Source organism: Bombus fervidus, chromosome 13 (genome assembly GCF_041682495.2).
Source record: "Bombus fervidus isolate BK054 chromosome 13, iyBomFerv1, whole genome shotgun sequence".
NCBI classification, from domain to species: domain Eukaryota; kingdom Metazoa; phylum Arthropoda; class Insecta; order Hymenoptera; family Apidae; genus Bombus; species Bombus fervidus.
In genome coordinates, this window is record NC_091529.1 from 4,399,131 (window position 1) to 4,426,809 (window position 27,679).

General features: G+C 36.6%; 2 protein-coding genes and 1 long non-coding RNA gene across 6 annotated transcripts in view; 2 read left to right on the forward strand and 1 right to left on the reverse strand.

The window, feature by feature from the left end:
- Positions 1 to 690: 690 nt before the first annotated feature.
- LOC139993609 (uncharacterized) lies at positions 691 to 16,829 on the forward strand. 3 transcript variants are annotated; one of them, XM_072015516.1, is made up of 6 exons: positions 994 to 1,383; positions 3,735 to 3,852; positions 10,371 to 10,487; positions 11,302 to 11,804; positions 12,124 to 12,650; positions 14,333 to 16,829. In XM_072015516.1, exons 1-5 carry the CDS (start codon positions 1,325 to 1,327, stop codon positions 12,644 to 12,646), a joined length of 1,320 nt encoding a protein of 439 aa, XP_071871617.1. In that variant the 5' UTR covers positions 994 to 1,324; the 3' UTR covers positions 12,647 to 12,650; positions 14,333 to 16,829. The 3 variants fall into 3 exon arrangements, with proteins under 3 accessions (XP_071871618.1, XP_071871617.1, XP_071871616.1); XM_072015517.1 differs by lacking the exon at positions 994 to 1,383 and adding an exon at positions 691 to 904 and having other exon boundaries at positions 12,124 to 16,829; XM_072015515.1 differs by having other exon boundaries at positions 996 to 1,383; positions 12,124 to 16,829.
- LOC139993628 (uncharacterized) lies at positions 16,817 to 17,762 on the reverse strand. The gene is made up of 2 exons (XR_011801416.1): positions 17,633 to 17,762; positions 16,817 to 17,562 (listed from the first exon to the last, which is right to left on the reverse strand). It is a non-coding gene; the product is annotated as an uncharacterized lncRNA (long non-coding RNA).
- A 134-nt stretch (positions 17,763 to 17,896) lies between these two features.
- The window catches only part of LOC139993580 (uncharacterized), a 173,528-nt gene continuing 163,745 nt past the window's right edge, over positions 17,897 to 27,679 (forward strand). The window contains exon 1 of one of the 2 annotated variants that reach the window (XM_072015440.1): positions 17,897 to 18,092. In XM_072015440.1, coding sequence (XP_071871541.1) covers positions 18,078 to 18,092 — 15 coding nt within the window. In that variant the 5' untranslated portion in view covers positions 17,897 to 18,077. The remainder of the gene's footprint in view (positions 18,093 to 27,679) is intronic. The other variant, XM_072015442.1, reaches the window with a different exon arrangement.

Sequence of the window (27,679 nt, forward strand, 5' to 3'; positions counted from 1 at the left end):
AAAGAAGTAAACGCGAATACTTGGATTAACCTATGCTTATTCATTTCATAAATGTTTCTCCAGTTCGTAATATCGTGTAACATAAAGCGATTACGTGTCTAAAGACCTGAGCGTATTGCATCAGTAATCTCGAGTAAAGTGCAGTGTTCAAAGGGTTACAAGCTTTATATATACGTATATATATATATATATGAAGGATGGAAGAAACGAATGGATGAGGCAATTTCTCTAAGTATAATAAAAAAATGCAGCTTGAGAAACATAACTACGTATCGATGATGTCTTTGCAAAAATATCGATTTCCACGTACGAGGCATACCTCACTCCTTTCTATGTTCATTATGGTACATTAAAATTGTCACACTTGCATAAAATAAACTAATATTTATGATTGTAACGTTTGCCTAGAATAACGTTATATTTATGTATACTCAATAAAAAATAATTCTCTTCTCGTCATCCAATATGATATTCAATACAATATAATATTTTTATATATTCTGTAGTAGTCGCAACTATTGCATTGATTAAATTTTTCTAAACCAGACAATTGACAAAAATTCGATTAAGAATACCTAAAGTAGATTGAATCAGAAATTGCGCAGTGCTGGGTACCGAGAGGGAGCGATACGTCTTTGAAATGAAAGAGCGCCTGCGCTAGGAGCAGCACGGCGGTGGTCGGTGCAAGGAGGGTAACGGTGACCCAGGGGCGGCAGTGCGGGTTCAGGGGGCGGCGAGGGCAGGTGCCTCCGTTGGAACTACCCCTTGACAACAGCCCGCAGCCATTCTCACCTCCGGCCGATCTTACGTCGCGTAATTCTCCTTTCTTTCGACAATCGAACATCCGTCGATCGCGGTGATTCTTCCTCGTCTTGCTGGAACAAGGCTCACGCGATTCATTCAGGTAAATCGAACGAATCTAATGATAGTGTCTTTTTTTTTTTTTCTTATAATAATTACGTAAACGCGATAAATTGGTATTATTGCGAATAACATCTACAAACGATCTTTTGGCGGTAGTGCGCCTCTGGGAGCTTATTTGTTGCGCGTTAAGCGGCTCCGATTACATAGTGCTTCCTGTTGTGGCATTATCGTGACACCGGTGTAATTCTCCGTAGAGAAGAACCTGCAAATAGGCACGTATATAATCGTTGATTACTTACCAGTAAGTGAAGACTCATCGTAAGCAGCTTGGGATGCTGTGAACGTGCCACGTCTCGATGTTTTATCATTTTCTATGTCATTCTTATTTCTGTGCTTGATTAAAAATGTTTCTTCGATCGATTTCAAAATACGGTGCCGTTGAATCAACTAGATTTGGACGATGCCTGTTCCATTTTACTGTGAAAATAGGAAAGCAATTACGCAGACATGCGGCAAGGGGTAAGTTACGGTAATAAATTGGCAAGAAAATGTCTGATGAAATATCTAAGCAAAAATATTCCCTCTTTGGAGGAAACGAGAAATAAAATAGGTGGGCGAGTTCAAAAGAATTATTCTTTTCAGTGCTCTCGGGATTTTATGGGTCATGAGGGACAATCCTATTATATCTTGCTGGATTTCCCTGTGCCTATACTTACTTCTTTCAGTGAGATTACTTTCTTCACACGTATCGTTAATCCTATGCTGAAAAACTCGTTTAATCGCACAATTTAATTAAATCATCATCCTGTTAAAAGTATGTTTGATATAATGTTGCAAAGTAAATATCGGCATTAATTCTAATGGCGTCCATGACATTAAAAGTTACGCTGTTTTACATTTTAACCGATTTATTCAGGGACAAGGATACCCAGTAAAATGAATTTATTCCTAAAGTAATTTATTGATAACAACGAGTTTGTTTGTATAAGGCATAGAACTCAATAAAAATTCAATGTTTTCGTTCAATTTTCCGATATACTACCTTATGTTTATACATGCGACTAATCGATATTGTCCATATGTGTTTTCGGTCCATCGATTACAGCAATTAATCTTTCACGATAAAGGCTACAACGCGGTCAGCAAGTTTAATAGTTTGCTTTTAATAAATTCAGTGTACTTTGATATCCTGCGTAAAGTATTTTCACGGTACAATTAATTTGTCAACAACAGTTAATTTATCTACTAACAAAAGTAAGTTAAAATACTAAACGCTCACTCTATTACGCTAAATTTGATGGCTTTTGTAATTTCTCCCTTATAGAATAAATCGCTTGTAAGAAAATTAAAGAGAGAGATCGCTTATCTTAATTTCTATTAACGTTATTTTCTTGTTATAGTGCTATAATGTATCGCATTATTAAAATGGCATCAGAGATCCCCTAATTCTCAGCTAATGACGAAGAGCACAGAAATTATATTTTATTTATCAACGACTTTGTTGATAGTGCAGGGTTAGGTAAAGGTGTTACAAACGCATGCTATCGATATTTGAAAGATAATGTGCTTTAGCCTTATTCACTATGTATATAGGCAAAAGATTAAGTCATCCTAAGTTGTTCTATATTTACATAATTCTTTAACCTTTGAAATCAAAAGTTCTCGAGCACTGAATATCTTAGATTTTGATCTCTAGTTCTCAAAAATATTAAATTCTTATTTTTTTGCAATTGTTTTGCAATTCCTAAAAACAAAATTAGTATCATCCAGAAAATCTTTTAGGAATCCGGTTTTTTTTTTTTGAAATGTCCTAAATATTTAAATCAAAAATATCTATTACTTTCGAGCCTGAGTCTTCGGCAAATTCTGTGCTCTACAAAAGTCTATAAAAATGTATAAAACCCTTAAAAGGAATGTGCTGGTCTTCATAGTGTGTTCGTCATCTTTGTAATTATCCAATTAAATTTTCATTTATAATTTTCTATCTATCTTCCTCTCTCTCTCTCTCTCATGCGAAACAAGGTTGGAAGGTTGAAACAATTAGCGCGGGCGATGATGGATGTGTATAACACGTGGACACATTCTGCTTGCCACGATAAACCAAAGTCAGACCTTGACTATGCACAGAAAGTGTTGGCTCTCTAACATTTGAAAGTTCAAAAGTACCTGTAATTATATAATCATCGTCCATCGATAAACATCTGTGAACGAGCATGGAAATAAGATCTCGTGGTTTTAATGCTCGCTAATCGCAGCTCAGTTTATGTATTCCTTTTTCATCCTTACGATGTTTCCATGTTTCTTCGATTATTATTCCTGAAAAATTAAAACGTTCGATCAACTGTCGAGTCATTGTTGCAAGTGAGTAATTGGAGACCGATCGTTGCAAATTATATGATTCATCGGAAATAAGACTGCAGCTAATAATGTTTGACATTCCTTGTCATTTTTTTAATTATTCAACATTGGAATCAATGTTGTGTCTTAAACGAAGGTCGTTCATTGTTAAGATCGTGTTAATGTCAAATCATGCGAAGTCACGGTTTTGAAGATTATCTGAAGTCATACGAAAATTATTTTAAAGATCACTTTACGGTTGTATAGGGTCGTTCCGAGGACACTCTACCTCATAATTTTCGTTCATTCGATTTCGTTCGACATAAAAGATCGGAATAAACAGTTGAATACAAAAAGGGAAATTTGCAAAATAAATCATTATAAGAAAGTTTTTAGAAATTCAATGGAAGACGAAGCAATATTATTGAACATATTATGAACAGGGGACATAGAGTCACGTGTTTTATGGCCGGCGGAGATCGACTGAGGTTCGAAAGTTCGTGCCACTTACACAATCATCTCTTGGTAATTAGTTTCAGCATGGAGTGCCCCGAAGCGATGGAACGAGGCCGGAACTTTCGTCTGCTCACCGAGGAAGAGCTGCCTCGACTCTTGGACTTCCTTGCTGGCTATCTGCCCGAATCCTTAAAGGTGCGTGCAATTTCCCTTTGAATTTGTTCGGCTCACGTTTACGCAAAAAAATTCAGGAAATCCTGGCAAGACCACTAGAGTTTGTAATTTGTCTTGCCCTTAGAGTTTCTATTATGGATTACTGAAATTACCTATTTCAAATACTACCGTGCTCTATTTTAATATCGTGGCTACTATTTCATTTTTTTTCGTACCATATTTATTTGTCTACGTTCAATTTCAGATATTTAATCGTTATTTCGCAACAGTCAGTATATCACAATTTTGCTCAGAAGATAAAAGACACGAGATATTTCGAATATATGTTAAAAAATGAAGAAATGCCAGATAGAACATGTAAACTCTGAAAAGAATGGAATAGAGCTTTACGGTTGAAAGCTGTATAAGTTAAATTTCGCCGTAATTAATGGTACTTTTTTTCATGCAAAAACCAATGAATCAGAAATTACGTGCCCTGCGGAAAAACTTAATTCGTTTCGTTACACGTGCAAATTAGGTTTCCCCTGCTTGAAAATATTCCCTGTTCCTCTCGGATGCCGTGTTTTCGACTAATAATAATTCCAGCGATCGATCCCGAGCGCGGTTACATTTCGAAAAACAAAATAACCGGTTCCGAATAAATTATTCCAACGCTCGCATAATTACAGTGGTTCTCTGGAAATTACTATATTTTTTTGCGGCATTAATGCGAATACGTGAAAGGCGGCTGATTTACGAGATTCGCGGGCCAATTTTTGCGGACGAAAATTTAATTAAGAGCTTCGTGGCATCTTCTGCTCAAAAACGCGATTCTAAATCACGCTATGAGAGCCAGACGAGACCTTGAATTTGGTTAGAAATGCAGACTAGGTGAACACATAGATCTGCGCTGCTGTAGAAAAGGTGACACGTAAATCTACGCGCACAGAATGCACGACACGATTAATATCGCAAGGTTAAGGTCCTTGGAATTCACTGCGACGCGATAAAACAACTCACAAGGAATTTAGTGCGAACGAAGGCCAATACCTGCACGCGCTTGCCACCTTTAAATTATCGCTCCGCAGCCTGAAGTCCTTGGAAGACGTTCACGTTAGCTTTCTATCCTAAACTTGGAACGCGATTGGCTCGAAGACGTTCCAGAATAGACTTCAAGTTGATCTAACCTTCGTCACTTTTCATGACTTTAACTTTCATGACTATACATATATTCGCATCTTCCGTGAACAAGCTGCATCCTTTCAACCCAGGCCTAATTTTTCTTCCCTATTTATTATACAGGCTCTTAACGATTTGTATTTATTATTATAAAACGTTCACTATATTGCTCCAAGTCTTGAAAACATATCGACAGAGAATAAATTTTTAACTTAATTAAATATGGAACTACACGGATGGTACATTTAAGAATTGAAATAAGAAATCCTTACGATCTTGACTTACACCAGCGCGACCTTTAGCCCGTCGATTATTATTTGATGTTACATGTCATATAATGTTGTACGCGATAGTATCCCTAGTGTCCGAAATTTATGATAATTAGACAAATAGATCCTCGGAGGACCCAAGAATTAAATGGTTCTTCGGAAAACAGAAAAATTCGCTTTAAAGAAATGCACGAATAAAACGTCGCACCTTGGGTCGCATAAACAATCTCATGGAGGATTAAGGTAAACTTAAAAAACGATCAAAGAAAGGACGAGTGAAAGAAAGAAAAAATATTTGTGATAAATGTAAGAAGAAGAAATAGGGATACAGAATCTGTCGTGGAGTTGGGAGAAAATTGGCCGGGCGATAGGGGGAGGATATCCGCAGAACTCCCGAGGGAAGAGGGGGCAAGGATCGACAGGATAAGATTACCGGTGTAAAGGAAGAGATCCTTGCGTAGTATTTCCGCCGTAACCCGGTATAAGTGGTCGGCCGTTGTGCTAGGTTAGTGTCAAGGTCGTAACCGTGTACTGGTCGCTTTGTGCAACGGCGATATTCTCGCCGGGATATTTGCACGCAGGGTCGTAAAGTGGCGCGAGCAACGCGGCGTGATATTTTTTCTAAGTGGTACATAGAAAGCTAGGCACGTATTAATGTATGATACCAAACCGAGGCTGAAATCTCTTTGCTGACGACACGTTTCGATAGATCAATCGCGTGTGCACCGATTACACGATGGTAAAACATGTCCTCGTGTTCATCACCATCGCCGTACGTTCGCCACGTTCAGTCATGTGTATAAAGCTGATATTTTTTGAATAACTGTATCATAGTTCATTTTAACATCGCTACAAGGCCCTTACTACGCACTGCCACTCAAACGTTTCAGGACATCTGCTATTTTTAATAAATTTTGATATCTGATGTAGATTATAAATTTCAAATCACTCGACGTTGTACTTATCGATGAAGTACTTCTGTGAAACAGATTGCGTCCCCATGCATACATTAGTATCTCATGAATGCTAATCTCCTACACAGTCAGGGAACTGTATTCAGTATCCGTTTGATCGATGACAAAGAAACGTATGAAAAATGATGGAAAGAAAGTTACTTTTTAAAATTATAAAAATATTTTTAACGATAATATCGATCACCGTTATCGGTCATTTATGATGCTATCTCGACTTATGAACTGCCTTCTATGCACGCTGTTGCAGCAACGTTCGCCGCATGTAGTGGCCTGACAAATCGGCAGATTACGCACCGTACACCGAGTCTCGCGTGTCGGAAGTCTTGAAGCCGATCTCCACCGAATTCATTCGGCTGACGTCGTTACGACGTCACAACTACGATCGATATACCTGGCGAACTGGAGAGACCACCTTCAATGATATCAGTATCATCTGTATTATCAGTCTTATCGTTCAAGCGTAATCAGCATCTTAGTTCATCTTCTTGTTTTTGGCGTTTTCTTTCCGCTCATTCTCCTCGAGTATCACGTTCCGTTTCTTATTGTTACGCTGCGTCGTTATACGTACAGTTTGTTTTCATGAAGTTTACTCGTGCCGCTTCGTTCCTTTTCTTCATTATAGTGTGTTCGGGTTAGACATTTCATCTCAAGCATCGACTATAAGATCTTCTTTCTCTTTCTTTTTTGTAGCATTTTATACGCATATCTATAAAATATCAATGGAAATAAGAAAGTACTATACGTAATTTTAAAGTTTCTTTCTTGAAAAGATAGTACATAGTATGTATCTCGATCGAATAGTATCGTTATACGTATAACACAGTACATATCTATATTAAATGTCTCGTATCCATTCGTTACGACCTCGGTATTTTCTTCACACGTACTGCTGCAGTAAAAGGTATTGATGGACGTTTAAAACACTCGAACACCTATAGTAGGAATAAGCAACAGTCTGTATACTTTTTTCTGAACACATAGATCGAAGTAATTTAAGATATCGTAATAAAGGCGTAATTGAAATTTGTAATCAAGACTGAATTGTGCATTATATAGTAAACCTGAGGAATTTCGTGTCAGCAATCTCCAAATATTTAAAGTTGAAAATGGCGAGGGAACGAATTTACAGAGAGACTCCGCCGGCATCGATCCATCTTTTTCTCTTTCGCCTTTCACTCTCGAGCCAGTGAGTTATCGATCTAAAAAGAGCTTTGTTTGTTGCTCGTCGACGGCTGGCGGGACTACCGGTGTTACGACTGCTGGCCACGCCACCTCAATTCCGGTACCGATGTGCAAGGTGTAGCGGAGTCAAGGCCAAGGTTGCGTTTCCATGATCAACGCACGGTGTTGATCTCGTAATCTCACTGCGATATCGACAGAGATTCGTTCTTGCGACACTCCATTGGAATTCGATGTCGTAAGCGTTTAACGTTATCGAGAAAGTCGTCGATTGCTTATCTGCGATCATAAACTCTTACGTTTCGCATAACGTTTGTAATTTACCATCTGTATTATGCCAGGCATAAGCGATACACAATCATCTCGCGTTTAGGCTTTTTTTTGAAGAAGATGATCGAAAGGTAGTTTTATTGAATTTTATTATTTTGCAATCCTTATAGCGTACTTTACATTACCATTCTTTGCAATGGATATCTTTCGAAAACTAACTAACAAAGATACAAAAATTTGGTTATAACTGGATAACGTACCGTCTTTAATTTCTTTAATGCAAAATTCCAAAAGATGGTTCCGTTCAGATCGTAAAGAACGGTTCCCCGGAGTTATTTTTTCATCTTTTCTGCGATTCCGCTTCGCACTAGCAGTTTGCGCGATTCGGAAGAATTAACGATGACCATTGGTACTCGCGTTGTGTGTTATAATGCTTGGCCAGCATGAAACGATGGCGCATGCCGGCTGCGTCATTTATCCTCGAATAAAGCTGTGCCAACCAACGAAAAGGCAAGGTCAAGGTTGTGTCCGGACGTGCACACGCGATGCCGTACGGCTTTTTCGAATCCGCATTTGAATCGATGCTCCTTGCACGCTTACAACGCGTCACGATGATCCTTAACGAGCAACGACAGCCTGTCTCGAAGAGGTTCGATAATGAGTAGCTTCGCCGGACCACTTTTTGAATCGCCTCTTTCTTCTTTTGTTTCCGTGACAAGTGGATGAAGCGAGAGAAACTCGAAGCTCAACATACATCATCTTTTCTTCCTTACATTAGCTCTTCGGCTTAGGGGAGATTGTCTACAGCGGTAGCAAGTGGCGATGAGGTAAGATAACTATAGTACACTACTAACAGCAGTGTACATAATGACACCATTTCGTTTCTTTTCTTTCATATAAATAGGTACAGTTAGTACGACCTGAAGAAATATCAATCAACTGTTCATGAAATAACAAAGTATTTCTGTTACGGTAATATTCCGCTTTTTGTTAAAACAGAAAGTGTGATACGAAGCGTGAAACACGTATACATTGATTGCAAGTATATTCATTAAGGAAAAAGGAAAAATACGGTTATATATTAAAAATAATAAAGCTGCCAGGTCTCGTTTATTCGCCACGTTAACGCACGTTACGTGTTACTCTATTATTATCTCTAAACCAGGTAAATTAGCTTGCATGACTTTTATCTCGCCTAGCAATTTGAAGTTTGTTCAATAACGTTGGGTTTTTTAAGGTCATGATAAGGTAAATAAACTCTTTTAGTTTCACTTTTGCCAGTGTATAATAAAAATGAAATTTTAAATTGAGAATGAAAAAGGAATTTTATCATTTATTTTTATGATTAATTGACATGGGGAATTAGATAAGAAGGAGCTGCTGAAACAAATTTAAGTGTTAATATTTTACTCGATATCAAGATTCAATTTCTCAAAATTAATTTTATGTATACGCGGTGCGACACGTCGAGCACGAAGAGGAGCATTTTCGCTCGAAAGACACCAAACGAATCGGGACAATTCCTGCAACTTTCTTATTTGCATCATCTCTCTCGGCTCTTTTCACGATCGAGCCAGTGATATGTAAATTTACGCCGGTCATACTTCACGCGATGCATGTGAAACATTTTATTACACGACATCTGTGCTCAGAAAAATATTTCAAGTAAAAGCGAGCACGCTTACGTTCCTTTTTCAGAAAACGAGATGCGGGGAATTTGCCTGTCTTTCATGCGACCGAGGAAGCTAAAATTCCATACGCTTGACGAAAAAATAAAACGTAAAAAATAAAAATAAAAATAATAGAAGAGATATCGGCAGTAACGGGCAAAACACACGCGACTACGTGACGCTATTGGGTCGCATTCAAATTCCAAATTAAATTGACGTGTGAAATCGCTAGAACGTTCGCAGTGTATCGTGCATGATATTCGTCCATTCTGCCTGATGCAACGGTTATATAAAATCTAGGACAGACTACGACGTTCCGCAATACTGTCGATTATTTACTTACTTTCAACCGAGAGGTTGTTACGGAGCTGGTAGCTCGCATGATGCATCTGCATTCAATATGTATATTTTCCAATCGATACAGATATCACTAGAATTTTAAATGGTCGTCTGTACAGTTATTGGCAACCATAGTCTTTTGTAGCAATATGATTCGATTTCGATGTCTGTTGGTGGCAAAAGTGGTCGAACGAATGGAACTCATCGTGACTATTTTCCCCGCTGCAAAATTGAAAATCATTACAATATTTGAGGAAGAAAAAAAGAATGCTTTGGACATGAACGTATCAGAGATAGCACGTGTTTTATTTTAAGGGCCGACGTCTGGAGCGTCGCCCTTGGCTAGATTACTCTTTATCTTGCAGCTTCACTGTAAATATCTACCTTTTCATCTCAGACGTTGCCTTTAGTCAATGCTCACCACGGGAAAGAAATCCACCCCTTAACTACCCCAAGAGCTTGTACTCTTCTAATTCTTCCGCGAGATGAAAAGATTTCCAACTGTTTCTTCGCGGATCCACAGCTTTGTAACTGCTACAGTGCAAAAAGATTACTTGTCATTTTGTCCGTTTACTTGGCACGGTGGTTATTCAGCTGGGAAACTACTGGTTTGCAACAGAGTACAAACTCTTTGTCGATTGTTTACAGCTTTTAACGTAACTGTCCTCTCTGTTTTACAGTTCCATCAAACTTTGTTGACCTACATGCATGACAGAGTATGGGATTTTAATTTCTACGTAGCTAATAACTGGCCCGAGGACGCGATCTGCTTACATTTCCCCGGAATGACATTATCTGTGAGTATAAAATAAATCTCCATTCGTTTCAAATTATACTTTAACCGCGACTGATCCTATCTCGCAACAGTGCACTCATACTACGTTTATTTCCCTCGAGTATATCAGGGAAAAAGATATCCAACATCGTCCGTGTAATTTATTTTCTTTCATAAATTTACAAGATAAAATATTTTAAAATCGCTTCTATGAAGCAAAGTACTCGATGATTCAATTAAATACTCACGTGGATAAAAAAATGTAAAATTGAAAAAGGAATGTGTACCTATCTCATGTGCCTTTGGCAAATTCATCTTGTTTCCGAACGTATCGCGTAGAGGTGCAGAAAAGTTGGCCCAGATACTTGCTTGGCTTTCGGCCAATCTTTTGTTTCACAGCCTTGCCAGTTCATTACCTGACCTCAGTCGTGACTCTTCTAATCTGCAACCCTATCTCGCTCGATGTTCTTTACTTAATTAACGTGTCCGCAATCTTGTGCGTTGGGTAACTTGTTACCGTTAAATTCTCTTGTCCTTTCCTGAAACTTGCCAATTCGTAAATCAAAACGCGTAAACCCTGATATTTTCTATTGTATTTATTTGTTTGATCGCATTGAAACCAAGGTGCCTAAATTCTCCAAAGGGACAAAGTTAAATTTCAAATGGTATTTTACGACGTTAAAAGTCGGGGCAGAGTAAATCTGAACGTTCGGCGACAAAACCCAATGATAAATAATTCATGCGCCCGAGGACAAGGCCTTTCACAACTTCCCTTAGTTTTAGCGCCGGTAGAAGACCAATCTCTTCTTTAACGTAATCACTTTATCGCCTTTCAGCCTCATGGTTTGCTGTTCGAGAGCGTGGGCGTCTTTTGTCCTAACGACCGACTGGAACTACTCACATTATTGAGGAACGAAGATGTTTTGATCGATTGGTCGAAGCCTTTGTACATTAACTTCATACACTATGCCTTAGCGGAGGAGTTGACACGTCTTTACGAGGGGATAGGAACTATAGAAAGGGTGGCTGGGGATGTCTACATGTGCGCGGACCCGAACAACCTAAATTGCGAGGAGGAAGCAGACGAGGACGCAGATCCTGACATACAAGTTCAACCGCTGAAAGCAGAACACGCCGAAGGAATTTATGAACTGTATCCTGCTAACGATATGGAGTGTCATGAAGTCTTTCTGCGGCTAATCAGAATCCTTCCAGCAGCAGGAGTCTTCGTTAAGGGAAGTTTAGCAGCGTGGATGGTCCAGTCTTACTATGGGGCCATGTTCTCCATGCAGACCAAGCCAGAATACAGACGGAAGGGCTACGGTACAAAATTAGCAAGGTAGACGAATCTTATCTTCTATTGTTATATCTTTATATCTTCATGATATAATCGGATCATTGATTGATGAAAGAGTTTAACACTTTCACTGCTACCGACGTGATTGTTTGTTTCAAAAAAATTTGAGAAACTAACAAAGCGGTGGACACCGTACCCAGATAAAGATCGTTAGTTAAAATAAAGGCATTCCTGATAAAAATAGAATGCATTTTCAGAGGTGGATCGTCATATTTTAGTAGCAGCGAATGTGTTACGGTAAATAATCTCGAGAAAGTCTTACACCAACGATATTTCTCCATTCATAATAGTAAAATCGTAGGTACTTGACCAAAAAAGTCGTCGACAAGGGGTACCAGCCGTTCGTTGTGATACGTCCTGAAAATGACGCGAGTCAGAGTTTGTACAGGAAATTAGGATTTAAGAGGTTGTACCAAACCGTACGAATGTCGTTCATGCCGTCAACGTGGCAGGACGAAGAAACGAAGATGAACCGAGTCTTACGAGAGAACTTGGAGAACGCCGTCAGACAGCTAACCATCGAGCAGAAAGTTGCGGACGCGTTCAGAAATGAAGAAATGATTTCCATTAACGAAGAAACCATAGAAGACAAGGAACAGATGTCAGAATGTCTGAACGAAACAGGGAATTTGTTGGTGGAGGAACCCGAGGAAGGATTCGAAGAGGACGAAAATCCTTTGGGAAAGGAGACAGAAGAAAGAATAATAGTGACCGAACTTTCGGTCGAAGAAAACGTCGGAGTAGAATCTGCTGATAATACTGCAGAAACTGCGAATGGTAGCAATCAAGACGATGGGGGAACAAATACTGGGGACGCGGAGTAATTAAGTACTTACATGTTCGATTATTCGATAAAAGGTCCATGATTTACGTCGAGTTGTTCGCTCGAGTGTACGCTTTTCCTTTCAAGGCTAACGGAGGAAAGAGAGCGATTGGTATAGGGATACTAGCGAATTTTTCCAGCCAAAAATTCTAACATTCAATTTATACATATAAAAAGCTGACTTGGAAATGCACTTTAAATAAGCTATAATTCTTTAACAAAATTTTTCTTAATGCTTTTGCAAGCAAACTGAATCAAAGCAGCAACAATTGAAAGTATTAGTTGTGATATGCTTTTAGACTATTTATTCATTGATGGGTATGTTCTAAAGCGGTAGCCTCTTGTGAGGGAGAGCTCTCGAGCGACATGAATGACACTAGGAAAAAGAAAAGAAATTATTTTAAGAAATTTAACGATTTTACGGCACCGCGTTCGTGCGAGGCTTCAATTCGAGTACGAAAGTACGTAGATACGAGATTTACGTACGGGTTCCTCATATCAGACTGCTTGAAGTATGTCGTAAAGATCTCAGGAAACAGTTAGATGTATCCTTTGAATCGCCAAGTTTAGATTGTTTCAAAGTCTATCTGTACCTGTTGTATTTGGTGGATTCATTGTTTCAGATGTTTGGCGTTAAATTTTTTAACAATTTGTAAGTACATCTGTGTGGAGTATATTTGGAAGCTAACCTGAAATTAATCTTTCGTTTAATCGTCTTTTCAGGCTAATGGCAATTACAACTGATAATAGTCCTTGACGAAATAATGCTTACGTGTTCTTATCGAATAGCCTGTGAGTTATATAATAATTAATTAAATATAATTAACATGAATATTTAATGAGTATCGAAAGAAGAAAACTGAATGCGATCGACAAGCAAAGACACGAAGAACCTAATATCCTTTAGCGACCAAAAACTATGATAGACTTTGAATTATGAATTGCATACCTATTGCATATACCTATCTAAACGATGAATCCTAAAAATGGACAAAAAGAAACGAACGTGATGAATCGTCGTGGAACGCGCGACCGCTTAGAAATTTACGCGCTAAATCAATCTGTGATTATAATTTCCCTATATAAAGTAGCGTTTCGAACAAAAATTCAGAAGCCTCGTGCGACCTCGACACGCTTTCCTTAATACAAGTAGAAGCCAATTACTGTACCGGTGCGCTCGACCGTATTAAATTTCAGGTACGTTGAATTATGGGATAACAACATTGACTCGACAAGATTGAAACCAGGTAGTGAAAGATATTTTGTTCGAAAACTTATCTACGAGCTTCTAACCCAGCGTGCATGCGACACAATGGCGTCATTTCGAAAGAGTAACTAATGCCTAATCTTAAGGCTCTGTTTCACAATCTGAAGAAATTATTATAATATTTTTTTATTCAATACAGAATAAATTCTATAAATACAAGAAGAAAGTTCGAAGTAAGACGTGTGAGTATAGTGCACCGGCACAGCGATCGGTTTAGCGTGCGAGCCAATGATAATAATAATAATAAAAATAGTTAATAGCGATCATACAATTAATATTACTATTAGTTACAGAATATACATGTATAATATGAATATACGCGCAAAAAGGAAGCCCGATCAGCCCGGTTCGCTTACTGAGAAAATCCTTTTTTAGAATTTAGATGATTACTATTTGTATCATTTTTTCTATATTTTACAGATACGTTTTATCAATGATACTCGACGTGGCAAACACGTGTGAAAGAACAGGTTTAAGAAGGTCGGTGCTGGGACGACCGGGCAGTTCCTCGAAGGCCCTCAATGTCCCTCCTTTATTTTGGATTTTCGACGTTTCCGGGGGCCAGCTGTGATATTTTCCTCACTCCACTTATGCTCTGGTTACAGTACCGACAAATTTAGATTTAGGCAATTGATTGTTAATGGAAAATGCTGGGACTCCTTCAATTCCATTGATATTTTGTCACTGACGTGCTTAAAATAGCGAATAAATTTGTTATTTCGCATTGTTTCAGTTATTGACTCTTAGAGGACCAAGAAAACCAATATATTGGCAACAGTGGCGTAAAACGTAACACTCAAAATTATAGTGTCTTCAAATTCACCTAAAAATTATTATAACGTATGAAAAATTAGTGTCCTCTGAGTGTAAAACATTTTACAACAAAAATATGTCACGTACGTTACCTTGACCACGTTAAGAAAAAAGATAATATAATTCATATCCTAACTCCAGTTTAGATAATTACGAGCATAAAACTGGATATAAAATTGATAAACGATTGGTCGTTTAAACGTATGCGATAATGTACATGTTTAATATCTGGAAAGAATTCTGCGTACCTCCCTATATTGCTTAAACAGCAAAGCTTGTCAAGTTCGTTTTGCCAGTTTGAGTTGCAACGTTAATTATAACCTGATCCACAAACGGTCGCAATTTCGAATACTTTCTTACACTATGCACAAGCTCGAATAAAATTCGTAAATACGATTAAAGATGTGTAGAACGGTTATTACGAGAGATATGAATTTTCGAATCGAATAACATAGAACGAAAAGGGCACTGAATTTTAAAGTCCAATTAGTCCAAGATAATCTCAACTTCGAAAAATTTACATACGTGAATTTGGGCACAAGAGAAAAATCATCGTAGTTCCTACATCTATAACTAGAGAGCGAAGGTGGTTAGTGGCGCTATCGTCAGAACAGTTTTCCCTCCAATTTTAAGTTTGGCTGCGCAGTGCAATTTTCGATTCGGTTCGTTGACCGCGCCATGTCAATTATAATTCCGAGTGTGATAAAAGTGCTATTTCTTCCGTCATACGATCACTAATTAGTGCTAGAACATCGGTAAGATTCTGTTCTTTCTCAAAGATATATTTAAAGAAGCGTGATAACGTATAAATATTGGATAGATGTATGATCATACAATTTTTACAGACAGAACCCATCTCGATTCGAAACCCAGTTAACGGATGAATTAGCGGATCTATTTCTCAGCTCCATCGTATTGCCGTTTGTTCAGTCATATCAAACAATGTTTATAAATTAAGGTAAAAATTCACGTAATATAGTTTTGATAGTCATTGATCGTCCTGGCGGAAAAGGATTTCCAGCGATTAATGACGTGTGTATAATTCGCACAAACTGATTTCTCGTAATGGCCGTACGCCATGTGATTCCGTTGCATAAGTTTCAACCAATTAATAGCAAATCATTATTTCCGAATACTTGCTAAAACACGTCAGAAATAATAACAAATAAATCTTGGAAACTAATTTTTAAACTAATAAAAAATGTATTTGACTTTGTATTTAAATTTTTTATCTTTTTTTTATCTAATCAAAAAATTTAATTTCGTAGTTCCATGCATTATTGATTACAGTTCCGAACACATTTCTTTTTGTTTGTATTTTTTGCTATAATTTAAGAAAATAATTCATTCTCATTTACATTCATTTAATCTGTCTTTAAATGATGTCCCGTTTTTATGAAACAATTGCAACGGAAGGACATGAAAGATGTCTGAATAAAAAATTAGAAAAGAAAAGAGCAACAACGAAATAATCACTGTAATTAAATCTATACAAGCATGTACCTATTAGTTTGCTAATCGTAGCACCGTGCAAATCAATGTTTCGCGAAATAGGCCTAAAATCCGTCTATCGACATCTAAACATGTTTCTTCAACATAATTGTAAGTATATACATATACATATATATACATTAATATATGCATATATATGTGTATGTGTATATACATATATACATATATATGTATATATGTGTATGTATATATATTATGTATAGGAATATATATGACATATATATTCTTATATATTTCCTCGTGCACGTTGCCTTCCGCTACAACAAAATCTTTATCTGGAGCAACCACTTAAATTTCTGTCATATAATATATGAAAGTTATACAAAAACTGTTAAATAAATAAAAAGGGAATTATATCGCGAATGCAAAATTATCGGAAGTCTATTCATTATACGGAACGAGAAAACGAAGTTAACCTATAAAGCGTAATGCAGGGGAATGTAGCATGTCTATCACAAAGGTAGACATTGATTTTTGTAATTTGTGTGTTCGATAAAGGCAAGTATTTTCAACGCGTGAGATTTTTTATGAAAATTGGACATTGGAAATGAGCTTTGGATAATAAATGGAACAAATAAATATGATTTTCCAACGGTGGTGTGATTTATTGTGCACTTTTATCGACACACTTGTCCATCTATATCGACCATGTTCATTAAATTCGGAACTGATAGTTATTTTACGTATAGTAATTTATAAAACAGTAAATTCTTACAATATCTTATTTGTTGCCCGATTTCGACCACTTGAATATCATTACTGTTTTTTTTTATTAATCTTTTACACATTTTTATGCTTCTCAAAATACATTCAACTTTTTTAATGTCATTCTTTATAGATACCTTTAAATTCTAACACTTGGTTTTTACAATAAATAATTAAATGTAACCGCACTTACATTAAACGTAATGATTAAAATTTACAAAGCACAATCGATGTTTATTACAATTTTATCAATATCGTATTTTATCTTCGTAGACACATTGTTTTATGATAATGATCAACTAATTATGAAAGATTCATCTTTTGACAAACGGCACTCTTGCACTATCAGCTGATTCATAACAGAGTCCGTAAATATGTGTTGCGAGTTAAACGTCAAACGTTCAATTACTCATAGCAAAAGTTTGACATTTTGAAATCTAATCGATCACGGGATATTAATATCCAACGTAGATACACGAACATAAAAGGTTTCTTGAGTCCGTAGTTCGAACATGAAGCAACATATCACCAGGAGCACAAATTCTTACATCGGGTTAAGGTTAGAGAGCACAAAAATCGGCCATGTAGTTTTATCTGCACGACGCGACGCTTGGGAGTGTCTGTTGGAAATCGAAGATGTCTTATCAATTAGTAGTAGAATAAGATCGTGACGATAGAAAAATACGTAACCACGAATACTAGAGTTCGAGATGAGAAAGAGGCGCACGGTGTATAAAATTGGTAGCGTTTCACGATGTACTGCACTAAGCGGTCTACAAGAAGGAGAAGAGACGACAGGTGACTGGTGGCTTCGCCATGCGCGTTGCTCGCTCGACCTCGGCGTCGCTCGAGCACGCTCGTCATAGCTCGGGCGCCTCCGGCGGCGAATGGTGGGGCGAGCAGTGTATCCGTGACGTCACATAATTAGAGTAAATACAAAGTAGTCTTGATGGGACAGCGGCGTGCGCCGCACCGTGAGTCGCTGGTCCGCGCGCGTCAAACTTATATCGTTTCGATACACGCACACCGCGTTTGTGTAGCTCGTGATATATCGCGCTATGTGCCGTCAGTGTGTGTGTGCCAAAGGATCCTAGATGACTGTGGGAATAGTAAGTGACAGTCGTGCAGCAAAGAAATGGAAAAGATAGAGGTGAGCTGATAGTAATTTGAAAAAAATTTGTAATTAAAAAATTGGCTTGCGCTGGCTTAAATACAGATTCCGCGCGCCTGCGATCTTTCTCTTCCCTCCGCTCGTTGTGTCGAATTCACTCGATGTGTTCTCGCTCGTCCGTAATGCAGAAGTGACAGCGTGGTGATGAGTGGGGGAAGGGGTAGTCAATGGAGGGGAGACGGTCGTGTACTTAGACATCTGGCAACGAATGCAATTGTGTGTATCTTCAATGTGCTACACTATTAGAAGGACTGATTAACTCTCTCCCTCCTCCACCGTTATCAGCGCGTCGTCTTTCTCTGTTTCATTTTCATTTTCTCTGTGTCAACTTTGTGATTCTGCGTTTATCTCTCTCACACGTTTCTTAGCCTTCCACCGCCACCTCCTCCCCCCTTTCTCTCCCCCTCTCCACCCTTATTCCACCCCCACTCTATTCGCTCTTTCTCTTGCTTATTCGTACGCTTGCTTACTATTTCTCTCTGTTCTTCTACATTTACATGTCTCGCTCTCTCCCTCTTCCTCTTTCTTTATCTCTTGTATTCTTTCTTTCTTTCTTTCTCATGCTTCCACCAGTACACTTTGTGCTTCTTTCTCTCTCCCTCTCTTTTTCATGTTCTCTCACTCGCAGTTAGTGAGGTATTTATAGATGTGCCTTAACCCGATTTAACACAGCCACCTCGACTCGCATTGTCCTAACAACGATTTAATGAGAAATTACATTTTTCCCCGAATTGTTTAGCTATTTTTTTTTTTCGCGCTTTCTCTTTCCTTTTTCCAAAAAAAAAACATCGTCGAGATTAAATGGAATCGTGTGAAAGAAAAGGGTCGTAAGAGAAAACACAACAACATTATTCGTGCACACGTCCAAAAGTCGAATCGATAAGTACGTCCGTTATTATTAGGACGAAATATTATGGTACAACGGGTAGATAAATAGAGCGTCGTCTGTTTAAAGGAAATTTTAAGAGTGTATGTTTGGCTGCCGTGAGAAAAATATATTTAGAAGTGTTTCGTGGAAAGGATGTACAGTCGAATGAGAAGTTTTACAACAACTTTTATTATCGACAAGTTTCTACTCTCTCTCGCTCCATCTTTTATTTATGATAACGAAAGCGATTAAATTGGTGTTATTTACCACTTGAATTATAGCAACCATTGATCCGTAATTATTGATTTGTTGGCAATACTTTTTCGTTATTTTTAACGTAACTCGTGTATCTTTTTTTTCAGTTTTCTTCTTTTTTTGTCATCTCCCCTTCTATTCCCGTACTCCCTCCTTCTTGCTCGCTTACTCACTCACTCACTCGTTCGCTCGCTCGCTCTCGCTGTCTTTATTATTAGTGGACGAATTGAAAGTATACATTTGAGAATTAAATCGATAATGCGGGGTCGCGAGTCACGGTTGTACTTATTATATCAGAGCCTAAGCGGTGAGCGTCATTTTTGTTATCGTAACTCAACTGAGTATCTAATACACGTAAAGCAGTCTCTATTGTCTTTTTCTCGCAATAAGGAGACAACAAACTTCTACAGTTTTTCGTCGCCTTTGTTCACCGTATAACGACTTAAAATATTCTCTCTGGCCTTTCGAATAAAGTATACTTTCCTGGCGAGCTATTTAGCGTCCATAGAAATTTTTGTTCCTTTTTGTCTGTTACTTTCTTCTTCTTCTTCGTTTTTCTTGTCCCGTTGTTGCTGAAATGGGAAATACAAATTGTAAAAAATGCTACTGGCAGATGCAATAATAATCAGTGCGCCAGCGAAAATTCCCATCCCCCTGCGACCTATACTCGAGCGTCTATGACGTAATAAAATTATATATTTATACGACGCGAAGCTATTTGGAGTATGATAAGTGAGGCACGGTGAAATGATGTTATTATGCAACATTGAATACTTATCGTATAAACTAAGTAATGTTTTGAGATGTTAATATTTCACGGAGTTTATATAAATCAGTGAATATTTTAATATAATAATATTAATAATAAAAATTTAAAATTTTAATCTCGCATTCGCCGTGTATAAATTATATTTGAACAATATACGGACAATTAAATATTCAAATTTGGTAATTCAATTTAAATAAACAATCGATGGAAAACAATTTAATAATCCAATTAAATTTAACAGAAAGCATGTATTTCAAACTGAATTTAATAACTGGTAAAAGCAAACTTTATAAACAAATATATTGTCGCTTCTATTTATTAATTCCGTGCGTTGCAGTTGGTTTAAATAATACGTGAATCGCGATTAAAATAATGCTCCGTCCTTGCGGCAAACAAACAAACATACATATACGTATGTATTCCTGGTTTTTCTGTACGCGATTCAAGAGTCGTAAAAAATAACAAAATATTTATTTTAACGTTGGCTGTAATTTCCACGAGATACGTTTTGTATCGAACGTCCTTCAATTCATGCATCAAATATAAACACGTTATCTTTCTACAATTTTTCGCACAGCAAGCACAACTGTATACTTGCCCGGTGTTATATTAAAATTGTTTCGAACGAATGGTCTATTTTTGCATCGTGAAAATTACGTCATGCCCTGACATGGCACTATTTACGTTTAAGGATTTCAATATTACACAAACGTACGACATCTCTAAAAAGATTAAATTCAAAATTTAGTGCGCTCGCCCGTAATTCACGTCGTCGATAACTTTGCTGCCTTTGTTCAGGCCTTTATAATAAAAACTATTTCTCACGGCAATCATTTTCTCTCGGGATTTATGTAATATAATATTCGCTTCTCTCGTTGTTCTTTATTCTCTATTCGCCAACGTGTTATGAATCTATCGCAAATATAGCAACGATAAAAATATTGGCCGTGCTTGTGAGATAATTATCTCGTGACTCAGCCACTGACTGTTGTATTTTTCTTCTTATTACAAATCGTTAATAAATTTTATAGTCTGTTACGAAGCCATTTTATCTCTTTCTATTCTTCTCTCTCTCTCTCTCTCTTATTTATTCCTCTTTTGCTTCTTTATATTAGAATTATATTCGAATTCGTCATGCGTGTTGCGTTCTTCCTAGTTTACTCTATAATTTTACCTCTCACGGAGAATTGCGAATTCCTGTTTTATATTTGTAATTCTAATACGATAACATTAGAGAATCATTGGCGAATCACAAGCACGTCTAATTTCTTATCTTATTATTTCACGTATATATTCGGTAATCGGCGGTGCATACATGTGGTCGCATACTCGTATTGTTTACATGGTTCTCTTTCTCTTCTGATTCGTGTATCCTTGTACGAGCTCGTGTTGGTACGCGTGACACGATGCGCGCGCACTTACACACGTACAGCACGAGCCAAATTCAACGAACCGAGCGGGACAGGTGCTTCACTAACAATAGTGGTACACGCCTTTGAAAATGTACTTCAAATAATGATCGCGACGCTAAGCGCACTTTCAGTTATCGCGTAAAGCTACCGCGTACAACGCGTACCGCAAAAACTAGTCGCCAGATAAATTTTACGATCTTTCACCAGCAAAGGAAATTAGCCGATAATTCATTCGCGTTGACGCGTGCGCACGCGGCCCACAGAACTGCACGATCTTGTTTCCTAGAATTCAATTGACGATTCATAATTAAAATTTGTGTACACGCGACCGGGCATATTTATTCGCGCTCACACGCGCGTGCCGAGTGCGTGTATCGATCTTTGCCCGTTCAGCCGAGCCAAATATTTATAATCCGTGAAAAATAAATATAGGTTAGCCTACCCCATTTTCACTTAATACGATGTAATAAGAGCGTTATTAATCAGTTAATTCATTAATCATTCGAGCTTATCCTTTTTAGATAGGTTGAAGTTCTTCCCAAGGTTAACAAAACATAATTTCTTTTGTTATTTTTTCTTGTTCTTTTAGTAGTAGTCGGAGGTATTTTTCTTTTATTTATTTATTTTTTTTTTTTTTTAAGGAAACATATGTATGAAAATATTGAATTAAGCGTTGCTTGTTGATTCGGTATGATTCGTTCTTACTTCTACCCTTATACAGCCCCTCAGAATCTTCCCCACCAGCAGTCGTTCACGCTCTTTCCTCCTAACAACATTAAAGGAAAGTACCCCGTTGCTGCTTTAATGGAATTTACTTTTGTAGCTTCGCAGAGCTCACCATATTTTACAGAGTAAATTGCACCGCGGGGGCGGATCTCGAAAAACAAGTGTTTCGATTTGACACGAACAATAGGAACGCTCTTTGTCACATTATTTCGTTAGAAGCGACTCAAAGAATATTTATATATATTTCTAGCAATTAGATCTCGGCAGAAAGACTATGTAAATTTTAAACGCATGAAATTTTTCTAGAAAATTCTAATTTTCCCGAAACATCTCTAATCATGCAGGTTTTTTTTCCATTTTGGTAAATTATAAAATTGGTGGTCGCATTTAGGTTTGTTTGATCGCGTGCTCACCGAAATGAGATTCGATAAGAGACTCCTGTACGATCGAGATAACGCTTAAAGAATCGTTAAATGCAATGATAAAGCGTTGTGGTTTATTTAAAAAAAATGCTACCGACGATAAGAAAATATTTTTATCTATCGTGGAAAATTGTCGGAGTCGAAATAAGTTTGTTCGTTTCGCTTTGTGTTAGTCGTGAATACGTCATATTTCAGGAGAAAGTTGTTTTCGATACTTGATTTACATGTGTTAAGCGTGCGGCTTAAACTGGTAATAATTACAAGATAATGCGTGTACACTGGGATTGTCAAGTGAAAGAATGCGCGCGAAGGAAAAGCGGCGAGGTTTTTACCACGGAGTGTACATCATGCTAAAATTCTAATCGGCAAAATTAGTCGGGAGGGGGTACAGTCGCGCCAGAAAGTCTGGCTGACCGCGTTTCCAAGTAGAAAAGTTATGAAATCAATTCAATGTAGGATTGGCCTCCTCTCTGTATAGTGTGCTGTTGGCTGTGTTATTTCTCTTTTTTTTTTCCCTAAGCATAATCCGCCGTTTACGCTCGTTACACACGAGCAAATGTCTTAATAAGATCTTCGTTTTCTCTTCCCTTTTACGCTTTAATCAATTTCCTTATTAAATTCTCTAGATTAATTTCCGAGGTCATCACGGAGAAAGATCGATAATTAATATTGTGGAAGTTTCAAGCTATCGTAAACAAGGGGAATCGAATCAAATCAAACGACCTCGTTCTCTGGTGTTAATCAACACAACACGAACGCGTAATTACGTTTACCTCATTAGTAATGGTAATCGTATGCTATGTTTTAAAGAGGCAAGAAATCTCATGGATTAAGCCTTTCAGTTAAAAACCGAATACATACATACATACGTGCTAACAATGTAACGTATATGTATGTTTGCTTGGCTGTGAATGTTGGAACAATCGTGGAAGATAAACCGTTATCAATATAATACTAATAATCCGTTATCTTGCATAAGTAATAGAACTATGTATTTGCCGTAAAGAATATCTTGAAAGAGTACGAAATATTTAACGACTGTTTTAATATTTATTTACAATAATTTTCTGTCTTAAATATTACCGTTCGAATATTTTACAATTATATAAAGATCTGCTTTATTCAGACAAATAAAGAAAAGTCGTTGAAATATTTGACCTCGTTTAAAACGTTATAAAGTTGCCTGATTCAATTCGGGTCGTGATATTGATTTTGAAGGATACGCAAAAGTAAATAGGAGAGCGATATAGAAATACAGTGATAAAATATTTATCTGAATAATTCTTTTCGAAATGCGCTATATATATAGCGTATAAATTAAATTAAGATTCAAATGGGATAACATTCTTTCAAAATACTCTTCCATTTTCTACGTTGCTTTTTACTAACGAAAGTTAAAACGGGAATATTCGTTTCACTTTGGAATCGCTTATTAGTTTTTCTATGTCGTCTATCTTTTATTTTCCCCTATGTATTTTAATGGACTTTCGACGTGCATTTAGCATCGCGGATGTAGCGCGTAATACCAACATTTGCGGCAGTAGTTATCACGACTATGGTTAGGAGCATAATATTACGGATTTCACTGTACTAGTATCACGACAATGAAAGGAAGGACGACGATAAGCGATAGATAATTTTCTTCGAACTCTTCGAATATTTTATCGATAAAATTAACTCTCTAAAATTAGTTAAAAATTTTTAATCAGTTCTAATTTTAATTTGTTTATTTTATTTCTGTATTTTCTTTTTAGAAAGTTTTCCTGGGATCGATTTACGTATAAATATTTGTTTCTGTTGTCTCGTTTATCGTTATTATGTATTTCTATTTAGCGCGAGGAAACGAGTATCATAAAATAATCAGTGTTTCCTCTATTTTCGTACGAAATTTTTATACTCTATATTTACAATAATTGCAACGCACTTTGGTTGTTTTGCATTGCAACGCATCTCGTTAAATCTCTTTGCGTTCTACTCTTTACCATTTAACGTTTTGCTCTCTTTTTTTCCTTCGATTCGTTTGCCACATATTTACGATAACGTTATGCAGCCATTAATTTCGGTGCATCGCGAATACCGCTTTCGATATATCGAATGAATAATTTATTTGCACATTCGAGAAATATTAATATGAAATGAATCATAAATAAAAATGAAGAAAATAGCGAAGTAACATATAATACAATCATGCTCGTGGCTCGTGACACAACTACAAAGATACATAGTTTGAGTCAGCGAAATTCTGGAAACTCGATGTAAATACAGCTTCTTACGAAAGTATTTGAATATTGTAAGGAACATTTACACAAAATATTTTCAAATTTTATTGAGAAAATATTTGAATATTTATAGAAACATTTATGCAAAACATTTTAGAATTTCATTAACGCTGTAACGAGATATAGTTATCACGATTGTATGTATTAATAAAATTTCAAACCAATCTGAAAATGTACATAAAGATTACAAGATTCATTACATTATTCAATACATTTATTCATTAGATTAATTAGGTATTTCTTGGCATGTTTGTACTATCACTTCTGTAATTTTGTTTCAACCGATATAATAATCACTATACTTCTGTTTTATTACACTGCTAATGAAATTTCAAAATGTTTTATATAACACGTGTATGCACTTGATGATTCCATTTTTTCTAAATCTGACCTTCGTAGCATTAATCTATTTTAATAAGCTGTATTGATCATGCAAAAGTAGGGGAATCCTTCTCTTCTTAATCAAATAGATTAATACAATCTAACATAAGGAAATTAGTTATTCCACCGAATATTTTTTATTTATTTTACACAGCCAATTGCTCAATTTATTCGATATCTCATACAAATTTTCAAAATGAGCGTTCATATTTTAACATAAATTTAAATTTACCTTCAACTTAATTTTAATTTTAAATACCTTCACGATCCGCTCTAACATAAGACGATGCATATTATGCAATTGTATAACATTTTCATAGTCTTCGAACATCGATACACGCTATTCATCTTTAAAAGTAGACATCGAACGTTCTTGCTCCATTTATTCAAAACTTTGGAGGTTAAAACGTGGCAATGTGTTAACATATATCGGAGAGTCAACGCATCGGTGTGTGATGCCTTGGGTTTGTTGTAACGAATACTCGTTAAATCAACGGTAATTTAATTGAATTCCTACGCAGCAACGCAATTTAAATGTGATTCGGCGCGGGTTCGAGTTCACTTTCCGCGCCGACTGTACACACGGGTTGCACATAGACGCGTTCACGCGATTAAGTACATTGCTTCTTTCATCTGCTGCTGAAAACGAAAAAGTTGAAAAACGAAAGTCTCGCCGTGGGGAGAGAACCAGATGTATATCTATATATCTACGTGTATATTCGCGATATTTATACGTGTCTAAAAGAAAAGCAAGCAACTTTTAACTTGATTCCGCTTTATCTTTGTGAGTTATAACCGAGCCACCGCTTATCTGTGACTCTTCTTAAATACATTATTGAGTGAACAACAAATAACTCTGCAAAATCTAACTCGCACGACTACGTGTCTCCGATTCTAATTTCCACGAAAACATTTCCATGTTTATGGAAAATGATATTGCTAAGAATTAATAACATACAGAAGAGAAAGATTATCCATTTCTGTATTTTTCTGACGATAATGAAAACGATTAAAATTACTTTAATTTATCTATCGAACGAAAGCTACGTTAATTGATTTTGTTGAAATATTCGCGATATTTGGAAATTCTAATTTGGAATATATTTACTCTAGATGGATTAACAATGTAACGATATTTGTACGTGGAAATAGTAATACGCTTCCACGATAATAAATTGATAATAACAATGGCGAGTGCTATTATATTAATCACGCGCTAAAAACAACACGCGAACTCGTTCTCCCGATGATAAATTTACTTCGTACATAATTGTGTAATTTAAATAACTCTGCTGGCAAGTTATCAAACTACACGAACACATACCATTTGAAGCGAAACTGTAAATCATGATTTTAAAAATATAGTATCTCCTTTTTTACTCTATGCTAATATTATATGAAAGTTCAACTCGTAAAACTACGAGTATATTACATTAAACATTCCTTCCACTCTTGTAATCCTAGAGTTCCATTTTTACGCTATCTTTTTAATTTTAGAAATATAATACGTATTACGTACATGTAAAATATTCAGCATTATAATTCGTAGAAAGACGCAATAGAACTATAACAGAGTTTCATAACGTTACATACCGCGATATAAACTTTTAGATTAATTGTTGTTTGGTCTGAAGTCTGAAATAATCAAATGTACAAACTTTGCACATCCTTGACACAAATTGTTCATCCATAATGAAAGGAAGTATTTAAACTTGCACCTCAGCATCGTTTAGAATGATAGTTAGCCACCCATCCCTTATAAATATTCCACTCACAGATCTTTCATTATTTCGCGTAATTCGTCCTCAACGTTGAGCGCACCAAAGTTTATCCATCCTTGACACAAATTGTCGAACTGTAATCAAATGTACGCTACGAAACGATGGCCAGACAGCTATAATTGCTTTTTCATTTTATATAAATCTTCGATTTTTATGTTGTTAGAATAAAAAAAATGTTAAAAGCGAACGATAGGATATAATAAAGAAAAAGGACGAGAGAGATAAAAAGAGAGAAAGAGAAATGGAGCAGAAATGGCATTGAGTTTTAATAAATGATACAAATGGTAATTATACGGATGAACAGTCCATTAATAACAATGGCGCATTTTGTTGCGTCGATGAATAATCGACAGGCGAGATTTGTTAAATTACAAGTTTTGTTCTCGCGAAATAATGTATAGCGAAACGAATCCATCGTGGATGAATAATGGCAGCGAAGTTTCGGATCGATAGGAATTTACGCGTGGCTTAAATAAATAAATAGAAATTTCCGCGGATAGCCGGGCGTACAAACAGCCAAACGCAATTTGTAGACGATCATGAAATTCAATCCATTTTCTTACTTTAATTGAAACCCGATGTTCCTTTGATATCGAACAGGATAGGATTAACGAATCGTCCGACTAATTAAACCAAATTTTACTAATATTTTCAAACACGGGCCGAATAACGT

What these genes read in the sequence shown, in the direction of transcription:
- LOC139993609 (XM_072015516.1), top strand. Translation starts at nt 1,325, where the DNA reads ATGCCTGTTCCATTTTACTGTGAAAATAGGAAAGCAATTACGCAGACA. An exon ending in TCCCCGGAATGACATTATCT is followed by an intron (nt 10,488 to 11,301) that starts GTGAGTATAAAA and finishes ATCGCCTTTCAG; the next exon opens with CCTCATGGTTTGCTGTTCGA. An exon ending in TACGGTACAAAATTAGCAAG is followed by an intron (nt 11,805 to 12,123) that starts GTAGACGAATCT and finishes GTAAAATCGTAG; the next exon opens with GTACTTGACCAAAAAAGTCG.